Source organism: Sander vitreus, chromosome 11, assembly GCF_031162955.1.
Source record: "Sander vitreus isolate 19-12246 chromosome 11, sanVit1, whole genome shotgun sequence".
NCBI classification, from domain to species: Eukaryota; Metazoa; Chordata; class Actinopteri; order Perciformes; family Percidae; genus Sander; species Sander vitreus.
The window spans coordinates 112,173-129,512 of NC_135865.1; the positions used below are offsets into that span (position 1 = coordinate 112,173).

A 17,340-nucleotide genomic window follows, 5' to 3' on the forward strand; every position below is an offset into this window, starting at 1 on the left:
AAATCTGTACTGTACTTTGGAAATACTCTTTTAAAATATATTACTGTTGATCATTTGTATTGAACTCATTAAGTAAAAGCTAGCTTCCACCTCATCACATTACATTAAATACTGCATACACCAAAACCACAACCAAAACGGATTAGAACAGCATACAGTACCTGTGCTTAGCCCAGTAAGTAAACAAGTAAAACATACACATGTAAATGGTTCAAATACATTTCAATCAATCTAAAATAATTAGGGCTGTCAACGATTAATCGCTGAATGTCTATTGTTAATCGCGATTAACACAATACACACACACATTAACTAGCAATTATCACATGATTAAAATTCTATTATTTTGCATTTCAGAAAGCAATTGTTACCAGTGGATCTTGATTGGGAATCAAATGAATGCAAAGAAAGTTACTTTATGAACTTGATTTTAAGATTTGTAATTATTTATTTACTGTAAACAAAAGAAAAATGTGTGAATCTGTCATTATTGCACAATTCCTCCAAGTACCTAACTAAAAAACTAAAAATCCCTATCCTTACTAGAGTCAATCTAGTGTTTAGTAACTCCTAAATAATGTTGATTACTCACTGACGTCCAGTGATCACCGGTTAATGAGACAGCGTTTGCAGCACCTTGCAGCAGTTCCAGTGTGGCTGCTTTCTCCGTGTCGTACAGGCTGTGTGTACATACAGCTCCGTAGGTGGTAGCTCAAGCTTGACGTGCTTCGGTGATATTTTAATTCGGCTTTACACAATGTGCATATGGCTTTCGACTTGTCTACGAGCCGTACGGGAGTTTTGGAAAATAAAAAGCGCCATTCAGGATTTCATTGCTGCTGTGTTTCTCCATCATGCCTGCAGCCTGCAACAGCAGGATGTGTTAGGAGGAAGTGGCAACTTGATGATAAGTAACAGTGCTGCAAAGGGTCAAAATGGTAGCCTGTTAGGCACCACGGAAAGCCGGTGAAGTGAAAAATAATGCGATTAAAAAAAATGACGTCGCGATTAATGTGTTAACGCTGACAGCCCTAAAAATAATACAATCTTGAGATAGGATGTCTAAGATAGGCACTGTCCAGCAGTTCTTCAAACAGTTGACTGTGCATCTGATTGTGAGGCTTCAGGCCCAGTGTCTGTGTGGCTGTCAGGTGGGCTCTGTGGGCCCACAGTCAGCTCCTTACTCTTGGCTGCATTCTCACTCTGAGCCCGGTTCTGTTTCTCTCTCTCCAGTGCTTTCTCCATCTCTGTGTAGTAGTCAAGAGCCTTCCGTACCGGGTCGATGATGTGTTGCTGCAGAATAAAGAATGAAGAAATGATAAAATTCCACCCAAAGCTTTCCAGCGCCACTCACCAACATATCAGATATAATTTCAATGCACAAACATAAGTCCAAAACCAAAATCCATTTTAACAGATAAGTCCATTCATTTCCATTTGGGTACAGCGTTGCGTGTCTATGTGTGGTTGAACTGGTAATGCTAACCTACAAACCCCAATCCTATTAGCAGACATGATCAGGTTGTTTATGTCAGGGTTTTGGTATTTTGTTCTGTCTTATTGTGGTAGTCTTGTTTTTCTGTTATGTTCTGTTTCCTGTTTTATTTTGTAGTCTGTCTTGTCTCTCTTGTCCTGTCTAATTTACTTCCTGTCTTTGTTTGTTTCCTGCCTTTTTTGATTGTTCTGCCCCACCCTGATTTGTTCCACCTGTTGGGTCACCTGTCCCTCATTAGTCCTCGTTACCTGGTGTATTTAGTCCCTGTTCTGGCTTTGTCTCTTGTCGGATCATTTCATTCTGTTTGCCGTGTTTCCTGTTGGATGTTTCTCTGTGCTGTTTTTGTCTGATTCTGTGTTTTGACTGTTCCAGCCTGGCTACCTTCCTGAGAACACTTTGTGTAAGACTTTGTTTAAATAAATCACCTCTAACTGCATTTGGGTCCATGCCTAGTCTTTCCTGACTTACTGTGACAGTTTATTGAAGTTTATTTTTGGTCAATAAATCATTCAAACTCTCCCTATTGCCTCCTTGTCTCCTCCTCTGCTTTTTGGTCCAAACCTGTAACTGCCTGAAAATGTGACACCTATTGCTTAGGGTTAGGTTCATTTATTGGACATTTGTGAATCTTTTAAAATAAATGACCTCCAGGCAGGGGAAAAGGTTGGCCAGCTCGATGAAGAGAGGCAGAAGGACAAATCTGATGAAGCCTGTTTGGGATGATGGCTTGGTTACTTTGTCCCGATCCATGAAGGGGGTGACTGGAAGACCCTCCAACTTCTCCACATCACTCTGAAGTCAGACAGACGACACAGTTGGAATTAACAGCTATATTAATTACATTTAGCAGTGCTGGATTGTGTAACTTGTGACTTGCCCATAATTCAGGCTGGGCCTCATAAGGTTTTGAATTAGTAGAATAAAATACATTTAGTTGACCAAAAAGGTCAGGTGATGTGAGGAAAATGTGAACAATCCTCTATAGTTGAAAATGTATATCAAGGTGTTGCCACATTATGAACATCAGTTACCTGGTTGTAGAATTCCTGCAGAAGACAGTCCAACCATGGCTCAGCCACCTCCATGGGCCGCGCCTCATTGGATATGTCGCTCACTTTGATCAGAATCATCATCAGCTGCACACACAGCAGGGAAAAATCAGATAGTAGACAGCTACACATTCATTTTGAGAGGAAGACAAAGGTATAGACCCAATCACAATGTTTGTTTACAATAACTTCTAGGTATAAAACTCCTGCATCCCAGACATTCAATTTAACGGTGCTAAAACGGGGAGGAGGAACAACTGGATCTACTCTCATCTCCTTCATCTAAAATGCATATTTGACGCTTTCATTTGTCAACACGTTCACTAATGTTAGCTTGGAGAGCTAATTTACCTGTGTGACAGACTAAAGAAAATGAAACCACCCAAACTAGCCGGTGTTTTTTGACAGAATTCATCAGACTGAAAATCTGCCTAATTTAGCTACTACTTTGGGGTGGAGAAGGGGTGGAGAAGTGTTAGCGTTCTGAGTTTTATTTACATTTTTCTAAATTTGTTTAAAAAATATGCTTCAGCAGACCTGCTATTAAAACAAAATATGGTTGGTGACAACATATTATTCCAGAATTCAGAAACATACAGATTACAAGCGGTAATCACCAGTGTCCTTTACTCTCCTCTTACCACATCTCTGTGGTCCCTGTTGTTGAAGTCAAAAGCTGGCAGGATAGTCTTGAACTTGTTGAGAATCTCATTGTGCCTTGTCATGTCAGTGGCCAGAATGCATCTGCAATTACAACAGAATATAAACTATACACTGTTGTGCTATCATTTCCTAATAACTTGAGAAAAATGTGCATGAAGAAGCTAAGAGAATCAGAAAGATGATCTCACTTGATGATCCCTTCCCTTATCCGTTTGTATTGATCCATGGACACATTTCTGAAGATGTTGCTCTCTGTCTACAAAACAGAAAACCCTCTGTTTATTTCATGGCAGCTTGGGCAAAAAGTTTCGAACAAACAGTGGGTTGTCATCCTTACCTTCTCCAGAATCTCAAAAGCTACAGCACAGTGGTGGTTCTCCAGGGGAGAGATGTCATTGTAGCGGAGAGCAAGTTCAGTCCGAGCATTTATCTGAAACATGGTCAGACATTAGGGGATGCTGAAGCAAGGGACAACAGCAGAATACTGGATTCAAATTCCAAGTTTTTTTTTTGAGAAAGTGTTTTTAAATTAAAATGAGAATAATATAATATGCTGTTGGAAAATAGGATTAAGCAGCAAAAAGGTCAAATACAACAGACTGTAAACACTGTGAGGGTATATCATGTGCTGGTGTCAGATGCTGTATGTAAGCTAAACAAATATCATTGTATTTTAGTCGATATAACTGGACAATTTAAGCTATCCAAATGTATTGGTATCGCCATTTATGTTGCTGATAAGTAACAAGGAATTGCACCAAAACTACTAGAGTTTCCACTGTAAAAAGTCCCCCTCTACTGAGGGTCAGAATGATTGGATAACCAGAGTAGATTTATTTTATTCATCTAATACAATGCTCACATGCCCATATATACGATGAAAGTGTTATTTGTCGGAGTAACTGTTCCTCCTGTCTATGCTAGCAGTGAAAAGATCCCTTCTTAAAGGTCTCATTTTGTAAAGATGATTATAAACCAGGTCTAGGTGCTATATAAATACTGTAATAGTATCAAAACGCTCAGTCCACAAAGAAATACTCACAGCCTGTTTCCAGAAACTGTGTCTTTAAACAAGCCTTCAGGACTTCCGTACGTTTGTGATGTCACAACTATACTACAGTGCCGTTACAGTCATTCCCCAGCTGCAATGACGGTGCAGAGAGTGCAGATGTGGCAGACACTGACACTGAAACACTGACCAATCAGAGAAGACTGGGCTTTTTCAGGAGGGGGTCTTAAGGCTCTGTCGGACTGACTGCCTCCCTGAGTTGGTCAAAAAAGTGCCTCGGAACACATCGAAGCGACGCCAACTTGAGTGTACGTTCTGGGCTTGCACGAGACGTAATACGTCTCCATAACAGCAGGCGGCACTAATCTGTATTGTCGCCCAAAAAATTAAAACCGGCAGCTGACAACAAATTAAATCGGCCCAAATGAACGCCGACGGCTCCTCCGACTGATGACGGCACGGAACACACCAAACAGACTCAAGTGATTGACCTCGCCAGACTGTCAGACGGCCGATAATCGGGTTGGTGTGTCAGCACCTTTAAAGAGACAGGCGCTAAAACGGAGCGTTTCAGACAGAGGGTGAATACAGGTATATTCATACAGACAGTATGAAAAAAAGATGATATTTTTTTAAATATTAAAGCATGTAACCATGTTCTATTAGAAACCCAAAATACAAAGCATGAACCTGAAAATGTCCCATTTAAAGCAATTGCAATGTAAGAGATGGCACAAAACCCACAAACTTCTGTGTAAAAAGGCATTCGAGGCATTCAGCTGAAACTAGTATGAGGCTTCAGCAGTGTGTATCTTCCAGAATGACTACCAAATTCAGCTTTGGTTGTGGCTCAGCAAGGAATCATTTTCTGCAGGTGCACAAAGAGGGGATTCCATATACCTGATAGGCATTATTGTATCCTGTGTGGTCGAGGTCGTGGCAGACTGCAGAGGTGAGCATGATCAGCAGGTCGATGCTGTCCATCTTACTCTTCAGGTCAGTCAGCCAGATCAAACCATACATCTGCTCAGAGATAAAGAAGAATTACAGAATGGGAAATGGAGATCATGTGATGTAGATAATGTGGAAAAAAGAAGGCCGACATCTACTATAATGAAAATGTCTGCATTGCCAGACCTTCCTCCACAGCGCTGCGGCGGAAGGTCTGGCTAGACAACACAGCATTCCGGGATGGGAGAAAAACATGCTCTGGTTTATTGGCATTTCTTTAAACCAATCACAATCGTCTTGGGTGGTGCTAAGCGCCGGACGGAGCAACTGTGCCTCTGCAAAACAGCCTCGGGAAGGAACTTGTTTTGGTGGAATGTGTACGTATAAAGGTTGTTTTAGTGCAGTGATTTGAGTCCCCTCTCCACCCTGAGAGCCAGATGTCCAATTTACCGTCACGATTATAGCATAAGTACACGATTTTATGATTACAGCTACATTTGTCTGTCCGTGATTTGCCCTGATAAACCATCACGCCAACACACACTCCAACACACACGCACACACATACACACACACACACACACACACACACACACACACACGCACACACACACACACACACACACTCACCATCTGGGTAACACAGAAGCAGTGCTTGAAGTTGTGGAAAGGGATGTTGTTGTATCTTCGATAGACCTCAAACAGGAACTGTTGCAGTACTTCAGGCTCAATATTGAAGGCCGCTATGAAATCTAAATCTGTGTACATGACCTGCAAGAGCACCATGATCTCTGCGTCCTCCCACTGCCTGCACACACACACACACACACACACACACACACACACACACACACACACACACACACACAAAATACACAACACCATGTGAGGGCACTTTGTGTGACTTTCTTTTGGACCTAAAACTACAAATCTATAAATATTACTGATATTATTGTAATACTGATGAGATAAAAAACAAAACAAATTGAAAAAAACTGATATTTTTACTCATTAGTCTCAACAGCATAGTGATGCCATAGTCAACTAGCAAAGGGCTTCTAGACAAACCTCACCAAAATCCTCTCTTTTAGCATTAAACGGTGTGTGTGTGTGTGTGTGTGTGTGTGTGTGTGTGTGTGTGTGTGTGTGTGTGTGTGTACTGTATATACATCATGTCTCTCATAAAGGACCTGTAGCAAAGCCTAGGGAAACAGAAGTTGGGCGGTTTAAAAACAACTTTCAATAAACCATACATATCACTTTTGTAGCTTTCTAGTATATAGCATATATGCAAATATATATATAAACAAAAGTTGTCATTTAATGGACAAGGCTGGCAATATCTTTATCTACAATCAAATCTTGTGTATCCAAAGCCTGACATATATTCTTCCTCTGTGCCATGGAGCTATGTTGTTGTCCAATACTACTAAAAACACTTTAATGAGCCACACTTTTGCTCCTTTATTACCATGAACACACACATACACTCCGGTATATTCTAACTCTCACTTTCACTGTTCTACTGTGGGAAAAACTAACCACATGTGTATGAATCCATCGCTGAAAATATTACCCTAAAAATACGCTATTCACTTCTGTTTGAGTAACGTTGCTAAATACTACAATGCCCAGCTGTTTTAGGAAAATGCTGAGCCTTTAAAAAATAATATCTTTTTTAAAGTTGTATGTCTTCAGTAGGAATGGCTTTAGTGAAAAATAGACTAAAACATTGTTAGTTGGTTACCCTTATCCTTTATAATACATCTATGCCCACATAAGCAAAGAAAAGCATGTTTTATCATTGTTTAAAGGAGTCCGGTAATTTATTATGATTATGTGGCTCCCCAAGCTTCACTTCTCATTCTGTAACCTGCATAACTACATATTTATCCACCACCACCATTGTGGATTTGCTATAAAAGCCTTTTGACAAATGAAAAGATGGCCACTGAATGCAGCACGCGCTTCCTCTCCATGGAGCTCACTTCAAAACATGGTTTGTTGATTAAGCCCGGTTATGAAGACCGTTTTGATTTGTGAGCCCTCGACAGGCCTATTCATATTGAGATGAGTGTGTCGATCAGAAGAAAAGGGTGTTGTCTTCCATCCTCTTCACAAGAGCATCAGAGGTGCTCGTTGGGCAAGACTGTCATTAGCTGACCGCCTGGCTCACTGTCTATACTCTGAGGAAACAGGTTGTCTGTTTGTGATGATGACACAGGCACAAAGACACCCAGAACATCTGATGCTTGCAGGGGGCATTAGTACAGTTCAACCCAATAAAACCCAATAAAAGAAAAACTCACAGACCACCAAAATATCCACAAAAACAGTAGGAATCCTACTTCAGCAGTATATTACTATTTGGTTGCCCAAATATTTCAGGTTGCCCAAATAAGTCCCTTAAGAATCTCCAGCTATCCAGAATGCTGCAGCACGTGTTCTGACAAGAACTAAGAAAAGAGATCATATTTCTCCTGTGTTAGCTTCTCTGCATTGGCTTCCTGTAAAATCCAGGATTGAATTTAAAATCCTTCTCCTGACCTACAAAGCTCTAAATGGTCACGCACCATCATATCTAGAAGAGCTCTTAGTACCTTATTGTCCCACTAGAGCACTACACTCGCAAAATTTAGAGCTACTTCCTAGAGTCTCTAAAAGTAGGATGGGAGCAAGAGCCTTCAGCTACCAGGCTCCTCTCCTGGAACCAGCTCCCAGTCTGGGTTCGGGGGGCAGACACTGTCACCACATTTAAGAATAAACTGAAAACCCTCCTCTTTGATAAAGCTTATAGTTAGGGAGTGAGGAGATCCAGAAATGCTTGTTACTAACCTAGCTCTGGGGAGTTTACTCCCCGGAGTCCTTATGTTTCTTTTTCCCAGCATATTTCGTTGGATTAGGATGGCACCAAGATCTCGGTTGCAGCTGTCGCCGTGGTCCTGCTTCATTACACCCTGCTACGCTCTGCGGTGCCCTGCTGCGTCCCGCTGCGTCCCGCTGTACCTGCTACATCCAGCCATGCCCTGCTGTGCCCTGCTATGACATGAACTACTACGACTACCATTTTTTTAGTCACTGTCACTAGTTCTTCCTAAAAGGGAGTTTTTCCTCGCCACTGTCGCACTAAATGCTTGCTCTTGGGGGAATTACTAGAATTGTTGGGACTTTATCAATTATAGAGTGTGGTCTAGACCTACTCTATCTGTAAAGTGTCTCGAGATAACTATTGTTATGATTTGATACTATAAATGAAATTGAATTGAATTGAATTACAAATCACAGCCAAATGAAATGACAGTTTTTACATATATAGCTTACTCACTCTTCTCTGTTGCCTTAATAAGGAAGAATGGTGCTGCTTATGCTGAGACATCAGGCAAGCAATGTCTGTCTTAAGCTATGGAGCCATCTTGTCAGTTGACAGTAACCATAAACTTTATTCCTCGGTATTTCCTTCAAATGTCACACTAATCATTTGTGACATAAATTGGAGACATTGTTGGAAAATGGTCGGCTTCATGGCTGAAGTCTGACAACACAGCAAAACAGCCAATTCAAATAATGTTTGAATTTACATACTGTATGAGTTTATTTAATATTGAAAACATCACATCATGCACCTCATTAGTAGGCCATGGAGTTGCTGGCAAACAGCTTGAGAAACACTGTTTTGAATTTTAAATTAAAAACATGATATCTACCAGATCTACTCGCGAACCACCAGGGGTCGCGGCCTGCGAACGACTACATTAGACCGTCTCCAGATTCATACTGAGTTATTTATTGGATACAGGATTTTTTTGCACAAACGAAAACAACAGGTGGTAGTGAATGGTGCCGCCTCAGACTGGAAGCCAGTGACGTCTGGGGTCCCACAGGGATCAGTCTTGGGCCCTGTTCTCTTTGTAATATATATAAACGACCTGCCAGATATGATACAGTCTGATGTTTACCTTTTTGCGGATGATACTAAAATTTTCAGAATAATAACAAGTGACACAGACCGAGCCCATCTTCAAGAAGATCTAAGTAGCATGGGCAAATGGTGTGGCCAGTAGCTATTAAAGATGAATCCCGAAAAGTGTAAACATTTACATATTGGGGGGAAAAAATGACACTGTAGCCAATTATGTAGTTGGGGATATAGTGGTTAATCAAGTACAAGAGGAGAGGGACGTAGGTGTTGTGGTGGATGGTTCACTTGAATTCCACACACATATTTCTGAAAAAGTTAAAAAAGCTACATCTATGATTGCAATAATAAAAAGAACTTTTCAAAATTTAAGCAAGGATATATTTTTACCTTTGTACAAATCCCTGGTAAGATCTCACCTTGAATATGCAAGCTCCGTCTGGTGTCCATATAAATTAAAATATGTAGAAAAAATTGAAAAGGTCCAGAGAAGAGCTACTAAATTAATTCCAGGAATGAAAAACATGTCTCTTGAAGATAGATTGAGGAAATTAAGTTTACCGACTCTCATATTTAGGAGATACAGAGGAGATATGATTCAGGTCTATAAGCAAGTACAGGGAATATATGATGTAACAGATGAGCCTATCTTTCAGTTTTGGAACAATAGGTACGAGACATGAGGGAATTCTTTAAAACTTTACCCTAGAACATGCCTGTCTGAAAAGAGAAAGAACTTTTTCACACTCCGTGCGGTAAAATCATGGAATGACCTTCCAGAAGTTGTGCGTTCCCCTTCTATCAATTCCTTTAAGAATAGGCTGGATGCATTTTGCTTGTCAAAAGGTGTAATGTATAAATATAAAGCTTGTCAGTTTGTCAGTGTATGTGTATATATATATGTATGTATATGTATATGCATGTGTATGTATATATATATATATATATTTGTTTTGTGTCTTTTAGAGTCTGGGATAGAGGGTTGTATATCCTGTACCAGAAATATTTTCAATAAATTTCAATAAATTTCAATACTGGTTACATTGAAACTGGTCTCGCATAGCCAGACCTTCCTGCACAGCGCTGCGGAGGAAGGTCTGGCTAGTCCACACAACATTCTTGAATAAGAGAAAAACGTGCTCTGGTTTATTGACATTTCTGTAAACCAATCAAAATTGTCTTGGCCAAACACAATGCCGGTGCCTCTGCAAAATAGGCTCAGGAAGGAACTTGTTTTGGTGGAACATGTGTACGTTCAAAAGTAGTTTTAGTTGTTCAACAGAAAACTCAGATTGGACAGATAGTCTAGCTAGCTGTCTTGATTTACCCTGCAGAGATCTGAGGAGCAGTGAACCATAGTCCTCACAAATCCACCAGAGTTTAGAACGCCAACACAAAGAAAGCGGAAGGTAACGGACATCTGGCCCGAAAAGAGGGACATCCAGCGGAATTTCCTGCGGCAACAGAACAATCCCGGGAGTGGAACGTCGTGGATATAGACTACATTTAAACTTACCAGTTATCAAAGGTTGGGGTCTTTAAGAACTGCCTCACTTCTTCCGACACCTGCAGGGAGCTGCAAAGGTTACAACATAAGCATTAATGATTATTAGATATTAAAACATAGAATATATGGAGGGCAGTAGTTTTCAGTGAGTTTTGCATGTGAACGTGCCTCATTTGAAGAAACTTTTCCCGTACATGCTCACACTCCTTCCTGGTTTTATGCAGGGTTCTCCTGTGGTAGAACGGGGAGGGCTTGTGTGTTCCATCTGACAGGTCTTTAAACAACCCCAGCCAGCTCAGATGCTCCACACTCTGAAAAGGTATCAGGATTTAATTCAATCAGCGTAGAGCTGGAGGTTAGAGCAAGCACCACATCCTTCATCACATCAAATCCCCACTGGCCCTTCAACAAATAGGCCAGGGATTACAAATGATCTGAAAACAGCTGGCTGCTAATGCTGGAAACAAGGTTGATGAGCAGAGTTGTTAGCCCATGCATAGGTCATCACTATGAGCAGCCCCTTTCACATTACACATAGTCATTTAATTCATCATTCATACTAAATATATTGATGAGTGCAACTTTTAAAATACAAGGCAACTCAAGTATCCCAATGCACAATTTGACTGTAGGCTTTTTGTGATAATCATATCCCACTTTATATGAAACAAACACCTTTTTCTGACTGTTGCCTCCGGGTCAGTAATGTTTCTTTTTCTGATGAGGATTAAAAACCTCCCTATGCAGATGATTATGCCGTTGTATTATCATACTGGTGGCTGTGGATCAGAGGTAGAGCGGGTCAGCCCTTAACCACAAGATCGTTCAATCCCAGGCTCCTCCAGCCACATGTCAAAGTGTCCTTGAGCAAGACACTGAAGCCCAAGTTGCTCCCCATACGCTGTATGTGGCTGTCCACAGAATGGGTTAAATGCAGAGATTGAATTTCACTACATTGTACTGTATGATTGTATGTGACGACTAATAAAGTTTCTTCTTCTTCTTAAAAATAGAAATAGCTTCCATGCTATCTCCCCAAATTTCCAGAGTAGCTTTAAAGCCACAGAGTACTTTGTCCATACCTCTAGTTTCTCCCGGAATGAATCCACCTGTTTCTTCATCTCATACACCACTGCAGGAGTCTCACTGGCCTCCATCAGGATTTTCTTCTCCAGGCCCTGCAGCCTGAGCTCACATACCATCAGTGAGATGTGTTAACTCATTACACATTCAGATATCTTTGGTCTGTGTTGTTCAAAGTCCTGCCTATCTATCTTGCACCCAAATGCCAAAACTCTGACTCTTCACAAAAATGTATTTGTTTTATTGACTTTTTCACATTATATATGAATCATATATTTTCTCAAGAATACCGTTAAGTATGTCTTGATTTCTTATTTCCCAGCATGCCTACCTTTTCTCCATGGAGAAGAGGTCAAATCCTAGCGCACCAGCAATTTCCGCACCTGAAATGACAAGAAAAGAGGGAGACTGTCAACCATTTTCTGCTAAACCGAGGCACTGCAATTCCCATGGTGCAAAGTTACAGATACCTAACGGCTCACTGTTGCAGTCGGCGGCCACAACTTCCAGCTTGTAGCGGGAGTTTGGGCTGTTGGGCTCCAGACTCAGGGAGATGTTGACGATGTTGCCTCTGGGGTTGTACAGCTTCAGGATGTCATGGGGTCCTGCCTCGGCTGCAGCGCGGAACAGATCTGGATACAACGTCTCACCATTCATTTCAAACTATGCCCTGAGAAATCATTTTACACTTTTCCTCAATTGCTAAGGAAGATCATGGATGGTAGTTGGAAAGCCCTGGAAAAAAGCTGGTAAGTGGTCCTTGAATTGTGATTGTTTTGTCAAGCTTTTAAGTACCTCTTTTTCAAAATGAACTCTTCACATATGGTTTATAAGTTGTAACTAAATGCTTTATTAATTATTAACAACTGACTAAAGCATTATAGATCAATTATACCATTATTATCATTAAACCAGTGATAATAACAACTTTTGAGTTGCCAGTTTGTGCAAAATCCCTTTGACTAATGGGACCATATGAGCATTTAGCTTCAGGAAAAGGGCTGCAGAGGATCTAGACAAAAATCCATTTTTTTCAACAACTTAGTATTAATGGATAACCACTATTATATCTGTAGTGAATATGTAACATTCCATTATGTGAAAACTCTCAACAAAGCCTCTCTTGTCTGTTTTCAACCTGGTCTCACAGAATTCCGTGAAATGAACACGGCCCCTTAACTCAAAATCTGTGACAGTTTCACGGAATCGCCGAAAATTCCGTGACGGCCCACGGATGCGATGCCTATGTAAGTCAATGACAGGCATCATCCGTGGTCTACGCACGGATTCCCTGATCACAGCACGTTTCTTTCTGCCAGTCGGGCTGCGGCAGAGAAGCTGTATAGCTTTGCTATTATTGGTATTTTTAGCCCAATAACCGCTGTTTTAATCAACATTTATTCACCAGATCTTATCATGGTTTATTTGTATTTCTTTTAATGTTATTATTTCGGTCTATTTCGGTCAGGGAAGCTGGATTGCTTTGTTGTTTATTGATATTTTTTAAACTATAACGCTACATCTATCAACATGTATTTAGATGTTATCATAGTATACATTTCTTTATTTTAATAATATTATTTCGGTCTTATTACCAGTGAAATACTACAGTATGCTGTAAGACAGAACACGATATGATCCGAGCTACTGACACGCATGCAAAGCCGATTTCCCACAATGCAATGCGGGCATTCATTTCAGAGAATCAGACAGCGATCAGCGGGTTTTTAACGCCAGTATCACTTCAATGTAAAATATATACAATCAGTGGTTTAGTCACCAGCAACAACACGTTGCTCAGCTTTGTTCCAGTAAGTTATGCACCGTAATAACGTTTAAAAACATCCGCGGAATACTCCGGAAGTGACGTAGTACGTGCCGCTCGGCGGATAAGAAGATCAAAAATACATAATATTCGTAATATTGATGTTTTTGTCTAACGTTGTATTTGAGCATGTAAACAATGAAGATATTAATAATAATAAAATACAGTTTCATGTATTTGTCTCATGTACTGTTTGCTCGGCCGGCCGGCGGGCGGCGGCAGTCTGAAATGGAATGGAGCCAGCAGCCACGGCAGACAGTAGAAACACAGGAGTCGAACATTATTACCATATTTGACAGTGCTTACAGTGGGTAAACTTTGGTGACCATATCTACATGACAGCTGAGGTCCAGAGCTTTCTATAACAGCTGGTCCTATGTGTGTAGTACCTTCTATAACAGCTGGTCCTATGTGTGTAGCACCTCCTGTTGCTAAATGACAAGCCTTCAAAGATGGACTGGGTTCAAGGTTCAGAGGTCAATATTTCAAAGCAGGAGTAACGTATCCTCTTCAGACTGACATATGTTACTGTCCAGGTTGAGAAGTTTCCAACGATGTCTTTGCTATAGTCCTACGACGACGTTTTCATTTTTACTATATCATGAAGACCATTTTGCAAGTGATACTTTATTGCCCCCAGAGGGATATCTGCCTTGAGTTCAAATGCTTCACACATAACACTTGACATATTGTTTTATCATACAGCTATAATTACAATAAAAACATAAACAAAGTGATATGCAGCCAGACTGAAGTACATTATCAGCCACAATCTATTGCTCATCTTTCACAAACAGTGACAAGACCTACACACAACCATATGCATTATATCATGAAGATATTCCACAACCAGCCTTAAGCAACATTATTTAAAGTTTTAATTGAGGTAGGTCCAAATAAGGCCTATAGTTTAGAAATATTTAGTTTACATTGGGGTGCCAGCAGAGGATAAGAGCTACTTGGCATGGAGAATAAAGATAGATCAGACCATATTCTCTGTGCTTGCCTGGAGAGACTGGTTTCTATTCCTCTCCACAACCTTCATGACAACCAAACTTGAAATGAGATGTTTTTAGATATTGTCATGCTTTCTGACATATGAATATGCTCTGTAATGCAGCCCTGTATAACATAACCCCTCTGATTCACCGTGAGTGTCTGCTCTAAATGATAACACACACTTTGAACACGGCCTTCCAGCCAGGTGTTGGCCACATGAACACCAAGGTGCCTATAGGAGCAGAGCCGATTATTGGTTCATCATTTATGACCTGTGATACCCTCTGACCCATGTCACAACGTCACAACCAACTGCTCAGTTTGTGAAAAAAATGCCAAAATACATGTTGTATATGTATACAAACAAAGCTACATCTCTGTAAACAAAAACCTCAGCAACAATCTGCTTGTCCTTTTAATTTCCTGAAATGCTTCCTAAAACTCGTCCCTTCTTAATTTTGAAGGCTATATGGCTACAAGCTGTAATCACGGTGATTGATATGAGGATCATCTTCTGAATATAATAATTAATATGTTAGGCCTACCATAAATTGATATTTCAATATTGCTGTGATCAGGGAATCCGTGCGTAGACCACGGATGATGCCTGTCATTGACTTACATAGGCATCGCATCCGTGGGCCGTCACGGAATTTTCGGCGATTCCGTGAAACTGTCACAGATTTTGAGTTAAGGGGCCGTGTTTATTTCACGGAATTCTGTGAGCCCAGGTTGCAACCTGTTTTAATTAGTCTCATAAATTTGTATCATAACTTGTGACACTGTTTTCCTTTCTGAAGATGTATCTGTGTGAACACGTTGAATCAGTCCTCCCTTCCTCTGGTGCCTCTTTCTTATCTATACTCTCACATCATCTAAGGGAATGGAGCGATTGTTAGAAAATGTATATATCCTTGTGTGTCTCATTAAACCTTCAGAACATTGTGAACTGAACCCTGCTTTGTGTCACTTTGTTCTCCGAGTGCTCGCCACTGCTGTCAGAATCTACTCAGAGGTCAAGCCAGTAGATGATAGGATACGAACCACAGAACAATCGTGATCGGATTCTTTCTCACCAATATCGTTAGATTACTCAAATCAATTTCATATTCATGTTTGTTTGTTTGTTTATGTATGCACCTTTTACCAAGGCAAATTCCAATAAAACCTTTTGTGATTTTTGATTCTGATTCAACATGAGTTAACTATAAATAGAGATAGAGATAGAGTCTTTATTGTCCCATAGGGATAATCATTTCCACACATCTTCTTTCCATAGCACCACATATAGAACACATCAAACATGTAACACATATACAAAACACATCACATTAAGACACCCACATAGACATATTGAATGTGAAAACTGCAAATAACAACTAATGCTGAAAAAAACGATGCTCAGTAATATTATAACATACTTGTGAGGCCATGCTAGACAAGGCCTGTAACCTATGTAAGACATGAGGAGCTGTCAGTGGCAGCTGCAGCTGTAGCTCAGACAACCTCCATAATATGCATACAATTCTTTTTTCTGCTTCTGTAATGGCTGATCTAATCAAGGTGTTTTTCTTGTTTGATTTGCAAAAGAAGCTGTTGGAACATTTGTCTCTTAGGTAAAAGCAACTCACACTAACAAATCAGGTATTTACATTCTCTTTACCTTCTTTCAATAATTGTAAAATCATGGTAAACATGGGAGAAGTTTGGCAAGTGTGCAAAAAAAATGGATCATGTTACTCATGCAGACAATTTTTCAAACACTATAATTGCACGTGTGTGTGAGTATGTTTATGCAGTCCGACACACACCTTAAAATTATTTTCTAATATAAATAAGTGAACTTTAAATAGTCACATTATTTTCTGCTCCTACCTTTAACATCCTGCACAGGGCAATCCACTGGGAACTCAGCCCGCTCTGGTCTCCCATTCACTGTGAAGTAGATGATTTTTGTTGCCATGTCGTGCATTCAGAGGCCACTGATGTTGCTGTGTGCACTGCTGATCTGTATCTAATGTCTGTCTAGCCTCATTATTTAACACTCCACCCCCTTGGTTTTATTCTCTCCACCTCCTCTTCTGCTCCTCCCTTCCTTTCCTCCTGTTGTATTGTTACATTTTTGAAACAACAGCTGGATTATTTAATTCAAAGCGACCTCCGGTTTTTCATAATAAGATAAGTCATGAAGATGGTGAAAAACACAGCAGGAAAAAACGTGTCTCATCTTCTAATAATTATGAGATAAGTCATTTCCAATAATAAGAAGAACACAATAAGACAACTACCACCATTTAAAGAACTAATGAAATAAAATAAATAAGAAATTAAAGAAATGAAATTCAAAGGCTGTATACATGTTATGTATTGCAATACATATGCATGATGTGTGCATTGTGCAAATATGTTATATGCATAAAATAATAAGTCATAATTATGAAATCATATTTTATAATTAGAATATAATAAGTCATAGAATTAATCCAATAAACATACTTAAGTAGCAGTGGTGTAGTCTAATGTATTGTAGTGGGTATACTGTACTGTATATAAATATATTATTTATTTATTTTATTTTATTTTTTTGGGGGGTAATAATCATAGTGGGGGGGGTCTGGGTGTCTAGGGAAGTTTTGAGCATCAACGACTTAATTTCCTGTATTGTATATACACTTTTATGCACCAATTTACATATTACCTATGTGAAGAAGAAAAACACAGATGACAATTCAAAATATATAAAAAATATAATGGAAAGTATTTTTTTGCGTGTCATTGGGCATTTTTAAGTGGGTATATGGAAATCCTGGAGCTTTCTTAGTGGGTATACTGCGCTGCGTATC

General features: G+C 39.9%; 1 protein-coding gene across 1 annotated transcript; it reads right to left on the reverse strand.

The window, feature by feature from the left end:
- Nucleotides 1–1,089: 1,089 nt before the first annotated feature.
- On the reverse strand, nt 1,090–16,460 carry LOC144525793 (high affinity cGMP-specific 3',5'-cyclic phosphodiesterase 9A). Its single transcript, XM_078262857.1, has 14 exons — nt 16,373–16,460; nt 12,156–12,305; nt 12,005–12,056; nt 11,673–11,775; nt 10,759–10,901; nt 10,600–10,659; nt 5,798–5,975; nt 5,117–5,239; nt 3,545–3,637; nt 3,396–3,463; nt 3,186–3,288; nt 2,527–2,631; nt 2,141–2,287; nt 1,090–1,293 (listed from the first exon to the last, which is right to left on the reverse strand). The coding sequence occupies exons 1-14, from the start codon at nt 16,458–16,460 to the stop codon at nt 1,090–1,092; spliced, it is 1,617 nt and encodes a 538-aa protein (XP_078118983.1).
- Between the last annotated feature and the right edge of the window lie 880 nt (nt 16,461–17,340).